The 16121-nt window shown below is 46.4% G+C and overlaps 1 protein-coding gene across 1 annotated transcript in view; it reads left to right on the top strand.

Moving 5' to 3' along the window:
• Window positions 1-16121, top strand: part of SRP68 (signal recognition particle 68) — a 72381-nt gene that overhangs the window by 53554 nt on the left and 2706 nt on the right. Inside the window, exons 9-13 of the mRNA XM_069752062.1 lie at window positions 13738-13836; window positions 13940-14004; window positions 15298-15457; window positions 15800-15894; window positions 15992-16121. Coding sequence (XP_069608163.1) covers window positions 13738-13836; window positions 13940-14004; window positions 15298-15457; window positions 15800-15894; window positions 15992-16121 — 549 coding nt within the window. The remainder of the gene's footprint in view (window positions 1-13737; window positions 13837-13939; window positions 14005-15297; window positions 15458-15799; window positions 15895-15991) is intronic.

The raw sequence follows: 16121 nt of genomic DNA, 5'->3' as shown, positions 1-16121 counted from the left end.
CCCCTTTTGGGGGCATTAGGTTGAGACGCCTCAGGTAGGGCCTGTACAGGCAGCACTCTGCAGTTCCCAGCAATGGGCCAGCACACTGCGCCTGCATCCAGGGACCTCAGCTGCGGGCTCCTGTCGGGGCCGGGGGGAGTGCAGGCAGGCATGGCACATACAGACACAGGGCTCCCTGCGCCCCTGTCTCTGCGGCAGCACCAGCTCTACACTGCCTCAGGGGGACCCCTCACGGGGTCCCCTTCCGCTTATAGCCCCACCGCTATCCTGCCTTTAAATCCAGGGGGGTCCGGTTCAGATCCGACCCCTTCCCGGACTTTCACGCCGGCCTGGAGCCTTTCTGGGCATCAGGCATCTCATTTAGGCTGCGGCTTTGGCCTAGCTGAAGCCGCCACCTCCTCTCCGCCCCCCCGACCGACAAATATGACACTCTACAGTGTCAGAGGGGGCGGATCGAGACAGAAAGGGCGCGTTTTTACACAGTTCTGCCGCCTTTTTCTCAGCTCTCTGCCCCCCTTCTCCCCCTTCTTCTCGGCGGCCATTTCTGCTGCAGCAAGGATTAACCCTGCATCTCCCGGTCACAGGACCAGGACCGCCAGTCTCCGGAGGGCACAGGACTGTGGATCTTCGGCGCTGGACCTAGGGGCAAACTGGTGGGGTAAGATCACAGCTGTTTTTTTTTTTTTTTTTTTTAAATTCGTTTATTAATTCCAGAATAAACTGCACAATACACACGTTTGCATTTGTCATTATTAGTAACAGTATGAAATACAGATAGGGGTCATGCATTATTATATCTAAAAGTATTACAAAAGTGACAAACTGTGTATGTTAAATCACTGACGTCTTACAAATCACCTAATATACAACATTTAACTACATTAACTTAACAATAGCAATAATGCGCCGCCAAAGGAAAATTAATACAGATTTCACCCCGTAAGTGATGCCCCCCAAACCACGAGCCCAACCTCCACATAGTAGCCAAGCTAATGAGGATTATAAAGTATTATAAGAGGAGTTCCATCTACCCCAAATCTTTTCAAACTTGCCTGGGCATCCTCTATTTTGATATAGTGTACGCTCATACGGGATAATCGAATTCACCAGATCAACCCAGGCTCTGAGAGACGGGCAAGAACCACCCATCCATCGTAATGCTAACACCTTTCGTGCCATAAAAAGTGACTCTCGTAGAAATATTCCGGTGCAATGATCCCAAGCTTCCGCATCCCACACCCCAAATAAGCAGATCAGTGGTTCAAGTGGGACAGGGATCAGTAATAAGGATGTTAAAAAAGACGTCACCTCACTCCAATACTGACGAATAACAGGGCATTTCCAAATCATGTGGATGAAATCCGCATCACCCGAATGGCACCTCAAGCAATCCGACGAGTGGAAGCGGCCCATTTTAAAAAGCCGTACCGGGGTCAAATAAGACTGATGCAGAATATATAATTGAGTCATTTTATTATTAATTGAGGGAGAGACTTTAGTTGGGGACTCCAAAATATCCTCCCATTCTTCTCCCGATACATCAGGAAGAAGTCCCTCCCACTTCCCTTTGACGGAATTTATAGTAGACCCATCTCCCATGGACAACAAATAAGTATATAAGGAGGAAATAAGTCCTTGAGGGCCCTGTGAGTTGAGAATACCTATCAAAGGTAAGGATGAAATAGCTCGATCCCCACCCATACTCCGCATATGTGATTGAAAGGCTGATCTTAGCTGTAAATAACGGAAGAACTGAGACCTCGGAACACTGTGGGTATTCTGTAATTGTACAAAGGATGCAAAGACCCCCTGGTTATATACATCTCTCACCGAGAGAACACCATGCGAGATCCAAAAATTAGTGGATGGATGGTTCAACAGTCCCGGAAAGTAACTATTATTCCATAGAGGCATTTCAGCCACTACATCTACAAATCCAGTAACTTTTTTAATTTGTCTCCATATTGATCGTGCCAGCCGGTGCAACTGTAGCAAACAGGGGGCATTAACTTTCTCTAGTTCTAGAAACCCCAGTGGACAATCAGCCCGGGCACCATGGAGCAAATGACTCTCCGAGTTAGGCAGGGAATTATTAGGCATCCATTTATTTATCGCCTTGGCCTGGCCGGCGAGATAATATAAGTAGAAATCTGGCAAAGCCGCCCCACCCCCCTGCTTCGGCCTCTGTAATGTCGACAATTTAAGTTTGGGCCTAGTTTTCCCCCATATAAAGGATGTAACCAGGGAGTTTAACCTTGCGAAGAAGTGTTTGGGTATGGGCACGGCACTATGTTGAAGGCAATAGTTAAGCTTAGGGAGCAGTATCATTTTAATTAGATTAATTCGGCCGGCAACCGAGAGCGGGAGTTTGTTCCAGGTTGAAAATTTAATTCTAACCAAATCTAATAGTGGGTAGATATTAAGTTGTAGATCTAATTGGCTGTATTTGGACATGTGAATACCTAAATATTTGAAACTGGATACAATGGGGAGCGGCGAGAGAGTTTCGAGGCAGGGTGCCTGGGTATGTGAGAGAGGGAACAAGGCAGATTTATCCCAGTTTATATATAGCCCTGAAAATTTACTGAACTTATCTATAGTCGCAATCACCTGTGGTAACGTTTCCTCTACTTTGTCCATAAATATCACCATATCGTCAGCATAGAGACCGATGGTATCCACTCGATCCGCAATATTTATTCCCTTAATACCATCAGAGGTTCTTATGCGTATTGCCAAGGCCTCTATTGCCAAGGCGAAGAGGGCCGGGGATAAAGGACATCCCTGGCGAGTTCCCCTATAAAGGGAAAAGGGCTCAGAAATGGTATTATTCACAACTATACGTGCCCTGGGCTTCCTATATAGTATATCTATCCCTCTTAGAAATTTGTCCCCAAAACCGTATTTCCTCAGACATGCAGATAGAAAGGGCCATTCGAGAGAGTCGAAAGCCTTGGCTGTATCTAACGATGCTAGTGCCCAGTTATTATCTGTTTCTAGGGAGCTATACTGAATCACTGATTGAACCCGTCTAATATTGATGGAGGTGCTTTTTCCCGGCATGAAGCCAGTCTGGTCAGGGTGTATAAGGTCTAATATGATTGCGTTCAGTCTAGTAGCCAGAATTTTAGTAAAGATTTTATAATCCACATTTACCAACGATATTGGACGATATGACCCACATTCCAGAGGATCCTTCCCCTCTTTCCTGAGCATAACAATATTTGCATCATAAAATGTTTCGGGCACAGGTCCTCCCTCCCATATTTCCCGAAGTACCTTCAATAAGAGTGGTGCCAGTTGATCACAGTATTTCTTGTAAAACTCAATAGGAAACCCATCCGGCCCAGGGGCCTTCCCAGTGGCCATATCCGCCATAGCATGTTCTACTTCCTCCATGGTAAATTCAGCGTCCATATAGGCCCGCTGGGTTGGACTCAACAAAGGAAACACTATATCTGATAGATAATCCAGACACTCAAAGACATCAAGACCACTACCAGATTTATACAGCGTCTCATAGTAATCATGAAAACACTGAAGTATCTTATCCGTGGAGGACACCAATGTGCCATCGAGTGTGCGGATTTGTAGTATAGTATTGGAGGTATTATGTTGGCGTACTAAGAAGGCAAGGAGTGTGCTAGCCTGGTTCCCTAGCTCGAAGTAGGATTGACGGGTAAAGAATAATTTGCGTTTTGACTTGGTGTCCGCATGTTGAACATATAACCTCTGAGAAGCAAGCCACTCAGCCCTGTTACCACTAGTTTGACTAGATATATAGGCAGCCTCCGAGTCTTTCAGCCGCTGCTCTATCTCATCATCTTCCCTCGCCGTCACCCTTTTAATGTAGGAAATTGTGGAGGACAAACACCCCCTCAAATAGGCTTTTAGAGTATCCCAGAACAAGCCAAGATTTTGGGGTTCCGGGTGAGTTGAATTAAAACAATTCAGCTGGTCAACCGTTCTATCATTAGAGTCCATTAATTTTAACCAAAAGGGGTTCAACTTCCAGGGCATATTATTATATGATTGGCCATATTTAAGTTTGAGGATAACCGGACTGTGGTCCGAAATCCCTCTACTGCCATGCTCAACACCATCCACCCACAGTGCCAAATTACTAGAACCGAATATGTAATCTATGCGAGATAAAGATTGCCTAGTGGATGAGTGGCAGGTATATCCTTTAGTCTCTGGGTGATGCACTCTCCACAAATCCAGCCATCCACTACCATCCATAAACAACGCCAGTTGGGAGGGGGGCCAAGACCGGGGATCCCCAATTGTCGCGTCATCTAATCTCAATCTGTCCAGGGACCCATCCATGACTAGGTTAAAATCTCCCATACAAATAACACTAGCATCAGGATAATTTAAGGAGAAACCCAATGCCATACGAAGGATCGAAGTACCAGCGGGGGCAGGGGGATTATAGATACATAATATCACATATTCTCGCGAGTTGATAAATGCATGCACAAAGACAAAGCGACCCTCCGGATCCCGCCGTGCCTCCCTGGCCTCCCATCTAACATCTCTATGTATTAACAGAGACACCCCTCTCGAGTAGCTGGTGTGGAATGCGTGAAGAGACCACTGCACCCACGGTTTTTTTGTATATCGAGCTGTGTCTCTAGTCAGATGTGTCTCCACCAGTGCCACAATGTGTGGGCGATACCGTCTAATCTGCGAGAATACTTTAATTTTCTTCCGGGGGGTTTTGATACCTCGTATATTCCAGGTCATAAATATGATCTCAGATCCCATATTGATACTTAAAAGAAAGGAAGATGTGAAGTAGTACTCGGGTCCGGTTCAGAGGCACCAAACAAGGCTTAAAAATAGTGTTAGCGGCAACCATACACATTGAACAATCAAAACTAATACAAAAAACAACAACCCAACATAATGTAACTTTAACAGTAGAGAAGTACAATCCTGCACTCCTGTGATCAAATAGAAAAGGGGATACCCTCACTGACTCCAGCGTCCGGTATTATTAATAAGCTCAGCACCCACACGGAGAGCTCCTTTTTCCCCCATATTGCCATTGGACAGAAGAAGCCGATTAGGAGTCATTTACAGTGGACACCTTGTAGGACCGCAACCATTCAGTGACCTCCGCCGGGTCCGTAAAGAATAAGGAGGAGCCATCATGGACAATACGTAGTCGAGCAGGATAAAGCATGGCGTAGATAATATTTTTATCCCGTAGTTGTTTCTTAATTTCCATAAATCGCGCCCGCTGCTTCTGAAGCTCCATTGAGAAATCCGGGAAAATTGATATGGTAGCATTGTTGAATTTAATAGGACCCTTCTGTCGCGCCAAGCGGAGAATAGCATCCCTATCCCTGCAGTTGAGAAGGCGCGCCAAAAAAGGTCTAGGCGGAGTTCCAGGGGGGAGAGGTCTCGCTGGGACCCTATGGGCCCTCTCCACCGAGAATGTTGAGGAGAATCCATTTCCCAGAGAGGTTTTAAGCCAGTCTTCCAAAAATTGTTCAGGTTGCTGACCCTCCGAGCGCTCTGGCAGGCCAATAATTCGAATGTTATTGCGGCGCAGCCTATTCTCCAGGTCATCTGCCTTTTGTTTCCAGGCGTTTATGGAACCGGCGACCTTTTTCAGAGTAGTCTCCATAGGGGTGATAGTATCCTCCACATGGGACACTCGTGTTTCAACCTCTGAAATACGTCCTCTCATGGCCTGCATATCATGCCGCAGACGACCCACTTCAGTGTGCACGTCCTCTATCTTTTCAGTAAGGGACGATCTAGTGAGGGATATAGCCTGCATTAATTGCTCAGATGCTTGCTTAAGGGTCAGTTCCTCTTCTTGCTCTCCCTCCTCAGTATCATCGGAGAGGCGATTTTTACGCTGGGCCGGCGTAGAATTATTCCTGAGAGTACGTACATTATCAGGGGGATCCTCCCTGGAGTATTTCCTCAATTTCTCAGCAGCCCCTGCCCCTTTGGAGTGATACATGGTGGGCAGCAGAAGGAGCCACACAAGTCAGCGGGCACAGGATATAGGGCTGTTTTTTTTGGAGAAAAAAGGGCCACAAAACAAGCAGCTGGCGTAAGGAGAGTTGTAAAAAGTATTAAATGTAGCCTGAGGTGTTATATATCAGGACAGGCCCACAGCCACCACAGGAGGACCAGCAGGGAGGGGGTTAATCCCTCCAAAGTTATGGCGCCAATAAAAGAGATGTCTATCTGGCAGGGGGGGCGTGGGGCCCAATCTTTCAGGGCACACACACCACGTCGCCCCTGTATATCCCGGGTTATCTGTTCACCTCTTGAGCAGCACCGTTAAAGTAATGAAGAGCGCCTCTCCCCTCACTGTCAGGGAGTGCGCACTGGTAATGGCCGCCGTCCCCTGCAGCCACTGCCGCCCGTCCCGGAGCTCTCAGCCCCTGCACTCCTATGCCACACAGCGTTCACCGCCGAAGAGCGCAGCCCCACCGAGTCCACCAGAAGAGAAGCCGGGTGTCAGAAGAGGCCAGTGCCGCGTCTTGTCCCGCCGGAGCGCGTGCTCCAAGATGGCCGCCGCCGCACAGGTACCCTCCGTCCGCCCAGACCACTCACGGATTCCAAGTCCCGGGTCCTTACTGCAGCCTTTTGGGGAGGTCACCTGACTCCCGGGGGTCCCAGGCGCCAGTGCCAGCCGATACCGCTGGCAAATAAGGGGTCTTAATGGCAGGATATTATCAGGATGGCCGGAGCTCTCACGAGGCACGTCTTCCCTCCTCCGTTACATAGCCACGCCCCCCTGTTTTTTTTTTTTACTCGGCTGTGAATCCATATTCCCTATAAGGCTCCCCTATAGGTTCCTCTGCATAGCTACCCCTGTAGGGTCCTCTGCATAGCCAGCCCTTCTGCACTATGCCAGGCTCAAGGCCCAAGAAAACCAGGCAGGAATGCTATTATGCATTCTGCACAGCCTGCAGGACCGCTCTCCCCAGTGGCAGCACGTACCCGCACTGCCAGGACTGCATCCAGACTACTCTGAGCCCCAAGAAGCCCCTACCAATGCTTCGGTGTCTAATGCCACGCCGGAATGGGTCACTCAGATGTCGCAATCTATGACGCAGTCTATAGATATCCTAACCTCCACATTGCTTCAGGCTCTGCAGAGTCATGCCTCGGCTATGACTGTTACCCAGCAAAGGGAGAGCTTGACTCAGGAACAGGACGACCCTGGCACATCCACGTCTAGGTCAGGACGCATGCAGACCCATAGGTCAAGTCCATCTGCGTCATCCCATAGCACACGGTCATCCCCTTCTAGGGAGAGACACCGTAGTTCCAGGTCATCTAGACAGTCCCCTTCCAGGGGCAGACAATGCAGATCTCCGCAATCCCCGACCCGAGAAGGCCTCCTCCCCAGCTCACCCAGCAGGGGACGCCTCAGTGATACACAGGATTCGGAAGGCATCTGTGACTCCGACTCAGACAAGAAAACGGAGGGGTCCCTGATCCCAATCCCCCTAGTAATACAGCGCTAGTTGAGGACATAATCTCTTCCATAAATCGGGTGCTGGACATTTCTGATCCGCCACCAGAGGCCCCAGAACACAAGATTTCCTTTGAAGGACCTCTGAAGCCGCCTAAGGTTTTCTCTAACCACCCAGAGTTTAAGGCGATCCTTAAAAAGCAGCTCACAGCCTGAGAAAAAATTTGCTAAACGCAAATATCTGGAGGCGAGGTACCCCTTCCCGCAGAAGGACACCAAGGAATGGACAGACACACCTGAAGTGGACCCCCCAGTCTCTAGACTAGCAGCACAGACCCTCCTTTCACTGCCAGATAGCTCAACCCTCAGGGACGCAGCAGACTGGCAGGTAGAACGCATGGCTCGTTCAATTTTCGAGGCTGCAGGGGCATCCCTGGCTCCAGTTTGGGCTGCCAAGGCCATTCTGGCCTGGGCCAAAAATTTACAAGCTGGCCTCCGAGCATCCGCTCCTGAACTGTCGAACCAAGCGGTTCAAATAGCAGTTGTAGCAGATTACATGCTTCATGCAGCTCTGGATTCAGCCAGGGGTGTAGCGGGGATAGCATCAAACGCCATCACAATTCGGCATATCCTCTGGCTGCGGGAATGGAAAGCTTCAAAGAAGTCCCTCACGCACCTCCCCTACCTCAGTGGGCGACTTTTCGGTGAACAGTTGGACACGATGATATCCAACTCCACCGGGGGTAAGAGTACCTCTCTTCCCCAACTGAAACCTAAACGCACTTACAAGAAGCGTAACCAAACTCTATTCCGAACCTTGTGCTGATGTAAAGTAGACATGTGAAATGTTATTTATTAACTATTTTCTGCGACATAACTCAATGATTTAAGGGCATAAAAATTCAGAGTTTGAAAGTTGCAGAAGTTTCAACATTTTTGCCAAATTTCCTTTTTTTTTTTTCTTCACACAAATATTTTACCACGATCATGAAGTACAATATGTCACGAAAAAACTCTCTCCGAATCACCAGGGTCCGCTGAAGCGTTGTTAACTCATAAAATGACAGTGGTCAGAATTGTAAAGTTTGGCCTGGTCATGAAGGTGCAAACAGGCTTGGGGGTTTAACCACTTCATGACCTTGGGATTTTCCGTTTTTCCATGTTTGTTTTTTCGCTCCCCTCCTTCCCAGGGCCATAACTTTTTTTATTTTTCTGTCAATATGGCCATGTGAGGGCTTAGTTTTTTCGGGACGAGTTGTACTTTTGAACGACATCATTGGTTTTACCATGTCGTGTACTAGAAAATGGGAAAAAAATTCCAAGTGCGGTGAAAATGCAAAAAAAGTGCAATCCCATGCGGGTTTTTTGTTTGGCTTTTTTGCTAGGTTAACTAAATGCTAAAGATGACCTGCCATTATGATTCTCCGGGTCATTACGAGTTCATAGACACCAAACATGTCTAGGTTATTTTTTTTATCTAAGTAGTGAAAAAAAATTCCAAACTTTGCTTTAAACAAAAAAGAAAAAAAATTGCGCCATTTTCCGATACCCGTAGCGACTCCATTTTTCGTGATCTGGGGTCAGGTGAGGGCTTATTTTTTGTGTGCCAAGCTAACATTTTTTAATGATACCATTTTGGTGCAGATACGTTCTTTTGATCGCCCGTTATTGCTTTTTAATGTAATGTCGCGGCGACCAAAAAACGTAATTTTGGCGTTTTGAATTTTGTTTCTCGCTACGCCGTTTGGCGATCAGGTTAATCCTTTTTTTAAATTGATAGATCAGGCGATTCTGAACGCGGCGATACCAAATGTCTATATTTGGTTTTATTTTTATAGAGTTTTATTTTGAATTGGGCGAAAGGGGGGTGATTTAAACTTTTATACTTTTTTTATTTTTTTCATTTTTTTAAACATTTTTTTTTTACTTTTGCCATGCTTCAATAGCCTCCATGGGAGGCTAGAGGCTGGCATAGCCTGATCGGCTCTGCTACATAGCAGCGATCATGAGATCGCTCCTATGTAGCTGAATTACAGGCTTGTTATGAGCGGCTATGGCGCTCACAGCAAGCCGGCATCAGCAACCATAAAGACCTCTTGTTGCTATGCTGACGCATCGCTGACCCCCGATCATGTGACGGGGTCGGCGATGCGCTCATTTCTGGCCTGAAGCGGTAGTTAAATGCTGCTGTCAGCGTTTGACAGCGGCATTTAATAGTTAATAGCGGCGGGTGGATCGGGATTCCACTCGCCGCTATTGCGCGCACATGTCAGCTGTTCAAAACAGCTGACCTGTCCCGGTTTTGATGTGGGCTCACTGCCGGAGCCCGCATCAAAGCAGGGGATCTGACCTCTGACGTACTATCCCGTCCGAGGTCAGAAAGGGGTTAAAGGGGATACAATTGAAAATATTACGGGTCTTGGAAAATGTCATCAAAAGCAAAACAAAAAATTTCTCAATTATACGGACATGGAGAATGATATTGCCAGGTCAGTTTTCCAGTACAGTAAAAATGGTAAATAAAAAAAAAACAAAAACTATTGTGGAAATGCATTTTTTTTTTTTACAATTTCATCGCTCTTGGAATTTTTTCCCCACTTTCCAGACCATCACGTGATAAAATGAATGGTGCCATTAAAAAGTACAACTTGTCCCACAAAAATCCAGCCCACATACAGCTATGTGTACAGAAAAATAAATAAAAGTTATGGCTCTTGGCACAAGGGAAAGGAAAAACGGAAAATAGGCCGGTCATGAAGGGGTTATATGTGTTGCCCAGACTTGTCTACTCTTGGCAGTTTAATCATGTATATATCCTCAAGTGTCACAATATTTCAATATATAACAACTAGCTATTGAACCCGTTCTACGCCCGGGTGGCGAGCATTTATATTGGTGTATGGTCTCCATCCTGGTATGTGCTGCTCCATCCTGCGTCCCCATCCTGTCATGTGCTGCTCCATCCTGCGTCCCCGTCCTGTCATGTGCTGCTCCATCCTGCGCCCCCATTCTGTCATGTGCTGCTCCATCCTGCATCCCCATCCTGTCATGTGCTGCTCTCATCCTGCGCCCCCGTTCTGTCATGTGCTGCTCCCATCCTGCGCCCCCATTCTGTCATGTGCTGCTCCCATCCTGCGCCTCCATTCTGTCATTTGCTGCTCCCATCCTGTCATGTGCTGCTCCCATCCTGCGCCCCCGTTCTGTCATGTGCTGCTCCCATCCTGCGCCCCCGTTCTGTCATGTGCTGCTCCCATCCTGCGCCCCCGTTCTGTCATGTGCTGCTCCCATCCTGCTCCCCTGTTCTGTCATGTGCTGCTCCCATCCTGCGCCAGTTCTGTCATGTGCTGCTCCCATCCTGCACCCGTTCTGTCATGTGCTGCTGCCATCCTGCGCCCGTTCTGTCATGTGCTGCTGCCATCCTGCGCCCGTTCTGTCATGTGCTGCTGCCATCCTGCTCCCCTGTTCTGTCATGTGCTGCTCCCATCCTGTGCCCGTTCTGTCATGTGCTGCTGCCATCCTGCGCCCGTTCTGTCATGTGCTGCTGCCATCCTGCTCCCCTGTTCTGTCATGTGCTGCTCCCATCCTGTGCCCGTTCTGTCATGTGCTGCTGCCATCCTGCGCCCGTTCTGTCATGTGCTGCTGCCATCCTGCGCCCGTTCTGTCATGTGCTGCTGCCATCCTGTGCCCGTTCTGTCATGTGCTGCTGCCATCCTGCACGCGTTCTGTCATGTGCTGCTCCCATCCTGCGCCACCATTGTATTATATGCCCCCCATAAGACGCTCCAGTGTGTATGCCCCCGTATGCTGCTGCCATATAAAAAAAAAAGAAAATACCATACTCGCCTATCGTCCGGCTCCACTGCAGGTGTGTCTTCAAGAAAATGGCGCCGGAAAGCGCGGACTGCGCAGGCGCCGATTCCGGCAGCAGGAATCGGCGCCTGCGCAGTCCGCGCATTCCGGCGCCATTTTCTTGAAGACACACTCCGGCTCCTCTGCCTGTGACTGGTAAGTCAGGGCGGCGCCAGCGCGCATTAAGCGCGTCATCGCGCCCTCTGAACTGTCACAGCCGGGAGACGGAGCAGCGCTGGAACGGGGAAAGGTGAATATACTTACCCTCCTGGCGGTCCCTGACTCTCCGGTGGAGATCGCGGTATGCGTTCAGTGCTTACGCATACCGCGATCTCCTGGGAGCGTCACTCTGTGGGGGCCAGACTGCGCCGGCGCTTGCGCCGGCGCATGCGCCTGCGCAGTCTATAAAGGCTTCGGACAGAGTGACGCTCCCAGCGTTATATTATAGATGAGCTACATATAAAATAGCAAATTGTTGTCCTTTTTTTTTTTTTCTTTACAAAGTTTAAACGTTAATAAAAACTTCAAACTGTATCATGTTTACGGCTTATTTCTTGCAAGAATATGGAATTATGCACCAATTCTTTCTGGTACTAGGCTAGCCTAACTAGATATCTGTGGAACTAATTAGAGTATTACAATCTTCGGCTACCTCTTGTATATGCCTATCCTCTATTTAACCATTCCTGTTCTATATGATAACCACCCACTAATCTGCTTACCGTACTTATAGTGGTTCTAGTTCTTCAGTGGGTACAATTGCAATGTAGTTGTAGAAACAAGCAACTTTCAATTTACCTCTTAGTAAAAATCCTCTCTGTTCTCAAGAACAGAGTAAATTTTAATTCCACAGCGTACTGCTTGTTGCTAAGTTTACCAGCTACCATGCGATCTCAGAGTATTTGCCTCATGCACGTTTCTATGCTATAGAGCCGGGGTGCACAACCTTTTTTGGTTCAAGGGCCACACTAAAACTTAAAGGGGTATTCACTTCTGTGACATTTATGGCAAATACAACAAATGTCTGTAGGTACAAATTCAGTTTTCAGGACTATTATCTCCCCTAACCAGTACTTTAAGGATATGTGCCCACCGCGAGCTTTCGATGATCCAGCTTACAGTTGTTTCATCTTGATTACAGTTCCAGCAAAAATACAAAAAAACCCTGTTTGGGAGAGAAGAACAGACAAATCGCGGCGCCCTAAGTGCGTAAACACAATATTATAGTCTTTAAAGGGTGCACAATTTTATGCACTCACCTGATAAAAGACTAAAATGGCTTTAGATCGTGTATCCTCCAAATTCCCTCTGAGATACTTTTCAATATACAGGGCTTGCAGCTTGCCTCGGGTGGATCCAAGTGAGAGAGCCAGAGTAAGGCTCACACAGGATGAGTAGTTCAAGAAAAGCACAAGAGTATCTCTTCTATTTTAAGTTATGAAATAAAAAAATATGAAATATCATCTTTGAATGTGAGTCCTGGGAAGCGCTGCCATTCATGGGCTGGATGTGCTTTTCTTGAACGAGTTCCAGCAAAAAGGATGATATTTACAGGAATCTCATGTACATTTTTTTTTTTTTTCTCCGTGTAAGCTAACCTGCGGTGCATATTTCAAATCCACAACATGTAAATTTCTCTTTTGTTCACTGAGCTTTATGGCGGATTTTCCCCATCGAAATGCATTAGATGTGGAAAATCTGTAGATAAAAAAAACACATGCAATCAATCCGCACGAGTGTTTTATCAAAGTGAAATACCATGAAACATAAAAAAGACGCTTTTTTTTTAAAGCAGAACATACCGAAAAAGACAAAAACGCAATGTCAAAAACACTAAAAACGTATAAAAAAATTGATTGCTTATCAGGGGTAGGAATGCAGCAGGTAAAGTACTGGATGGTAGATATGTCTGTAATGTAAGCTGTACCAGTAACACTCGATTTTTGGAGTTACCAAATGAATTCGACTAGGAAAAGTCAATCCTATGATCCAGTCAGGGGATTACACGCCTATTAACAGCAGCTGGGCTAGCTCAGCAGTGTGGAGGGTGTTGAGACTGGGAAAAGGCAGAAGCTCTTTTACTCTGCTTTGCGAAGAGGTGTGCTGTACCCAAATAGAGGTGATTGGTGAAAACATTTAATACAAATGTGAGCTGCTGCTGGGAACGGTGAGGCTGCTACATTTGTGATCTTTTCTTCTGCCTGAAGTAAAGGAGTGTTTGTTATCCATTGATACTGAAGTAAAGACTGTTTTTGTTTTGGAGCTGTAAAGTTTATGATGGACAATAAAGTACAAGCTGTTATGATAAAAAATAAAAAAAATAAAAAACCTGCGCCAGGTGTAATCAAGTGGCTACTCAAGAGTGTCAACCCCTACCTAGGCTTAAGATGTAGAATCTTCAGGGATACTAACTGAATGTTGTTGTTTTCCTTTAGGCTGAAGATGAAGAGGCTAAAGAACGGTTGTTTGAGTCTGTCCTAAGTGAATGTAGAGATGCTATCCAGAGTGTGCGGGAGGAACTGAAAACAGAACAGGTATTGCACATAACCTTCTTCCTGTCATCTAAGGACAAAGAGTTGGTTTTACTATGAATCTTGTATCTTCAGATCTCATACATTACACACACTGTGCTTTCAGAGGCAGAGAGATGTTGTAATGGATGGAGAGATGGGCAAAGTTTCCAATCTGCAGTACTTGCACAGGTATGTGAAGGTAGTTGTGTTTTATGTGTACAACATAGTGATGTGATGTAGTTGAGTGATAAATGGTGGACACGGGAGGAGCAGTTATTATTAGATCCTACAAAATCAGTGTATGTGGTTCAGCACCATTCAGCATTGAAGAGGGATGCAGTTGTGTTTCTTTTAGATTCAGCTAACGTATCATTTGCAATCTTTACAGTGAACCAGGCAGCATGTATCAGACGCTGAATGCAGTATTTCAGCCATATACTGTTAACTCTGAAATGCTCTGGCGTTTCAAAGTACAACTTAGTTTAATAGCTGCCAAGGTAAAGCTGCGCTGTAGATTATTCAGACAGACAGGTCTTTGTCGGCTTCTCTCTATACACACATGCCTGTCAATGGGTAGGGAGAAGCTGCCTGTCCGACTTGGCTCCAGTTGGCTCTGTCCGCGCCAACTATTAATCTGTTTTTCCCTGAAACGCTGTAGCGTTTACACATATGTGGATGAAATTCGACAGCCAATGACTGTTAACGTGTTGCCCACGGTCCGCATGTATCAGCAGGTTCACTTTGATGTACTGCTGACTTTTCCATCACTCCTTACACACTTTCACATTAACTAGTAGGAGATAGAAATGCACTGTATTACTGATATATTGGCACCAGGACTGTGTTGGAATTTAAATAAACCATCACTGCTATCTCAGGGTCTTCAGCCCCAGTAATACTGTCTAGGTTTCTCACCTTTCGGTAATGGGTCTACTTTAGTTATACCTAAAACCCTCTTCTTTATAATTGTTAGTAATTTGTCTTAGCCACTTTTTAGAAAGTGGTTACTTTATAAAGGTACATATAAAAATGTACATAATCACAAATTCGAGAGAACTAAAAATGGAACTTATTCAGGTTGTTTTATCATAAATGAGTAAAATGAAGAACTGCTCTGAAGTCGGTTGGTCGGCTTCAGTGCCCCTGCGCTCCTCTAATGGTGCATAGGCCATGCTGCCTCGGCTCTGACATGTGCGAGTGCACAATAGTGGCACAAGTCCAAACTGTCAATCATTTAAGAGCAAGCTAGAAGCTAGGGCACAGAGGAGCTATGCACTCCTGAAGGAGGTTCTTGAGAGTAACCCTTTTACCTTCATTCACAAGCCCATTCTGTAAAATCAAGTAGGAATGGATCCTTGTTGATGTCAGTTTGAACGTCCCATTCAAAAGAACAGAGGACCATAAGTTTGGTTCAATCTTTTTCCAGTTAAATATAACCTTCTGCCAGATGGGAAAGGCAGTCTGAATCTCTTCTCTTTGCAGTTACCTGTCCTACATCAAACTTTCGACAGCCATCCAGCGCAATGAAAGCATGGCTAGTGCTCTGCAAAAGGCGCTGCTCTGCCAACCTCAGGCTGAAGAGGACGGCAAGAGAACCCCTCGTCCTCAGGACCTCATTAGGCTTTATGATATCATCCTGCAGGTAAGTAACTGAGCAGAAACCTAATTTATGTGCTACTAGATATTGAAATTGAATAAAATATGCTATGTTTTCTTGTCTCCAGTTCCTGTACACATTTAGGAATAGCCATGGTTATGGACTACAAATGATGTGTGTAGTTTGATCCTGCAGTCATGTTAGTCCCTTCTTTCTGTCCCGTGCTTTTTAGACAGCTAAAATCCATATTATATGATAGTTGATGCTCCAGAAGAACTGGTCACGAGGAGCTGAAACTGCTCTCTAGGTTGAACATACATTGTACTGTATCTGTGAGCAGTGACGGCAATAAAGCACATGATCTCCTTCATGGTCTTTGTATTACAGAATCTGGCTGAGCTGACACAGCTACCGGGCTTGGAGGAAGACCAAAGCTTCCAGAAGGAGATTGTCCTTAAGACGCTGGTGTACAAAGCATACAGGTATGTGTGGTGAGGTCATGAGGACACATGAACAGTAACTAATACTGAATCTATGTATAAGACATGTAGCTGTAAGTCACTATGACTCTTCTGGCAGGTGTTTCTTCATTGCTCAGTCCTATGTCCTGGTGAAGAAGTGGAGTGAGGCCCTGGTGCTGTACGACCGGGTGCTGAAATATGCAAAGGAAGTCAAAGCTCAGGCTGCAACTAAGAAAAGTAATTTCAAG

The sequence above is a fragment of the Ranitomeya imitator genome, chromosome 2, assembly GCF_032444005.1.
Source record: "Ranitomeya imitator isolate aRanImi1 chromosome 2, aRanImi1.pri, whole genome shotgun sequence".
In the NCBI taxonomy this organism is placed as follows: domain Eukaryota; kingdom Metazoa; phylum Chordata; class Amphibia; order Anura; family Dendrobatidae; genus Ranitomeya; species Ranitomeya imitator.
This window is presented reverse-complemented; position numbering and strand designations above follow the sequence as displayed.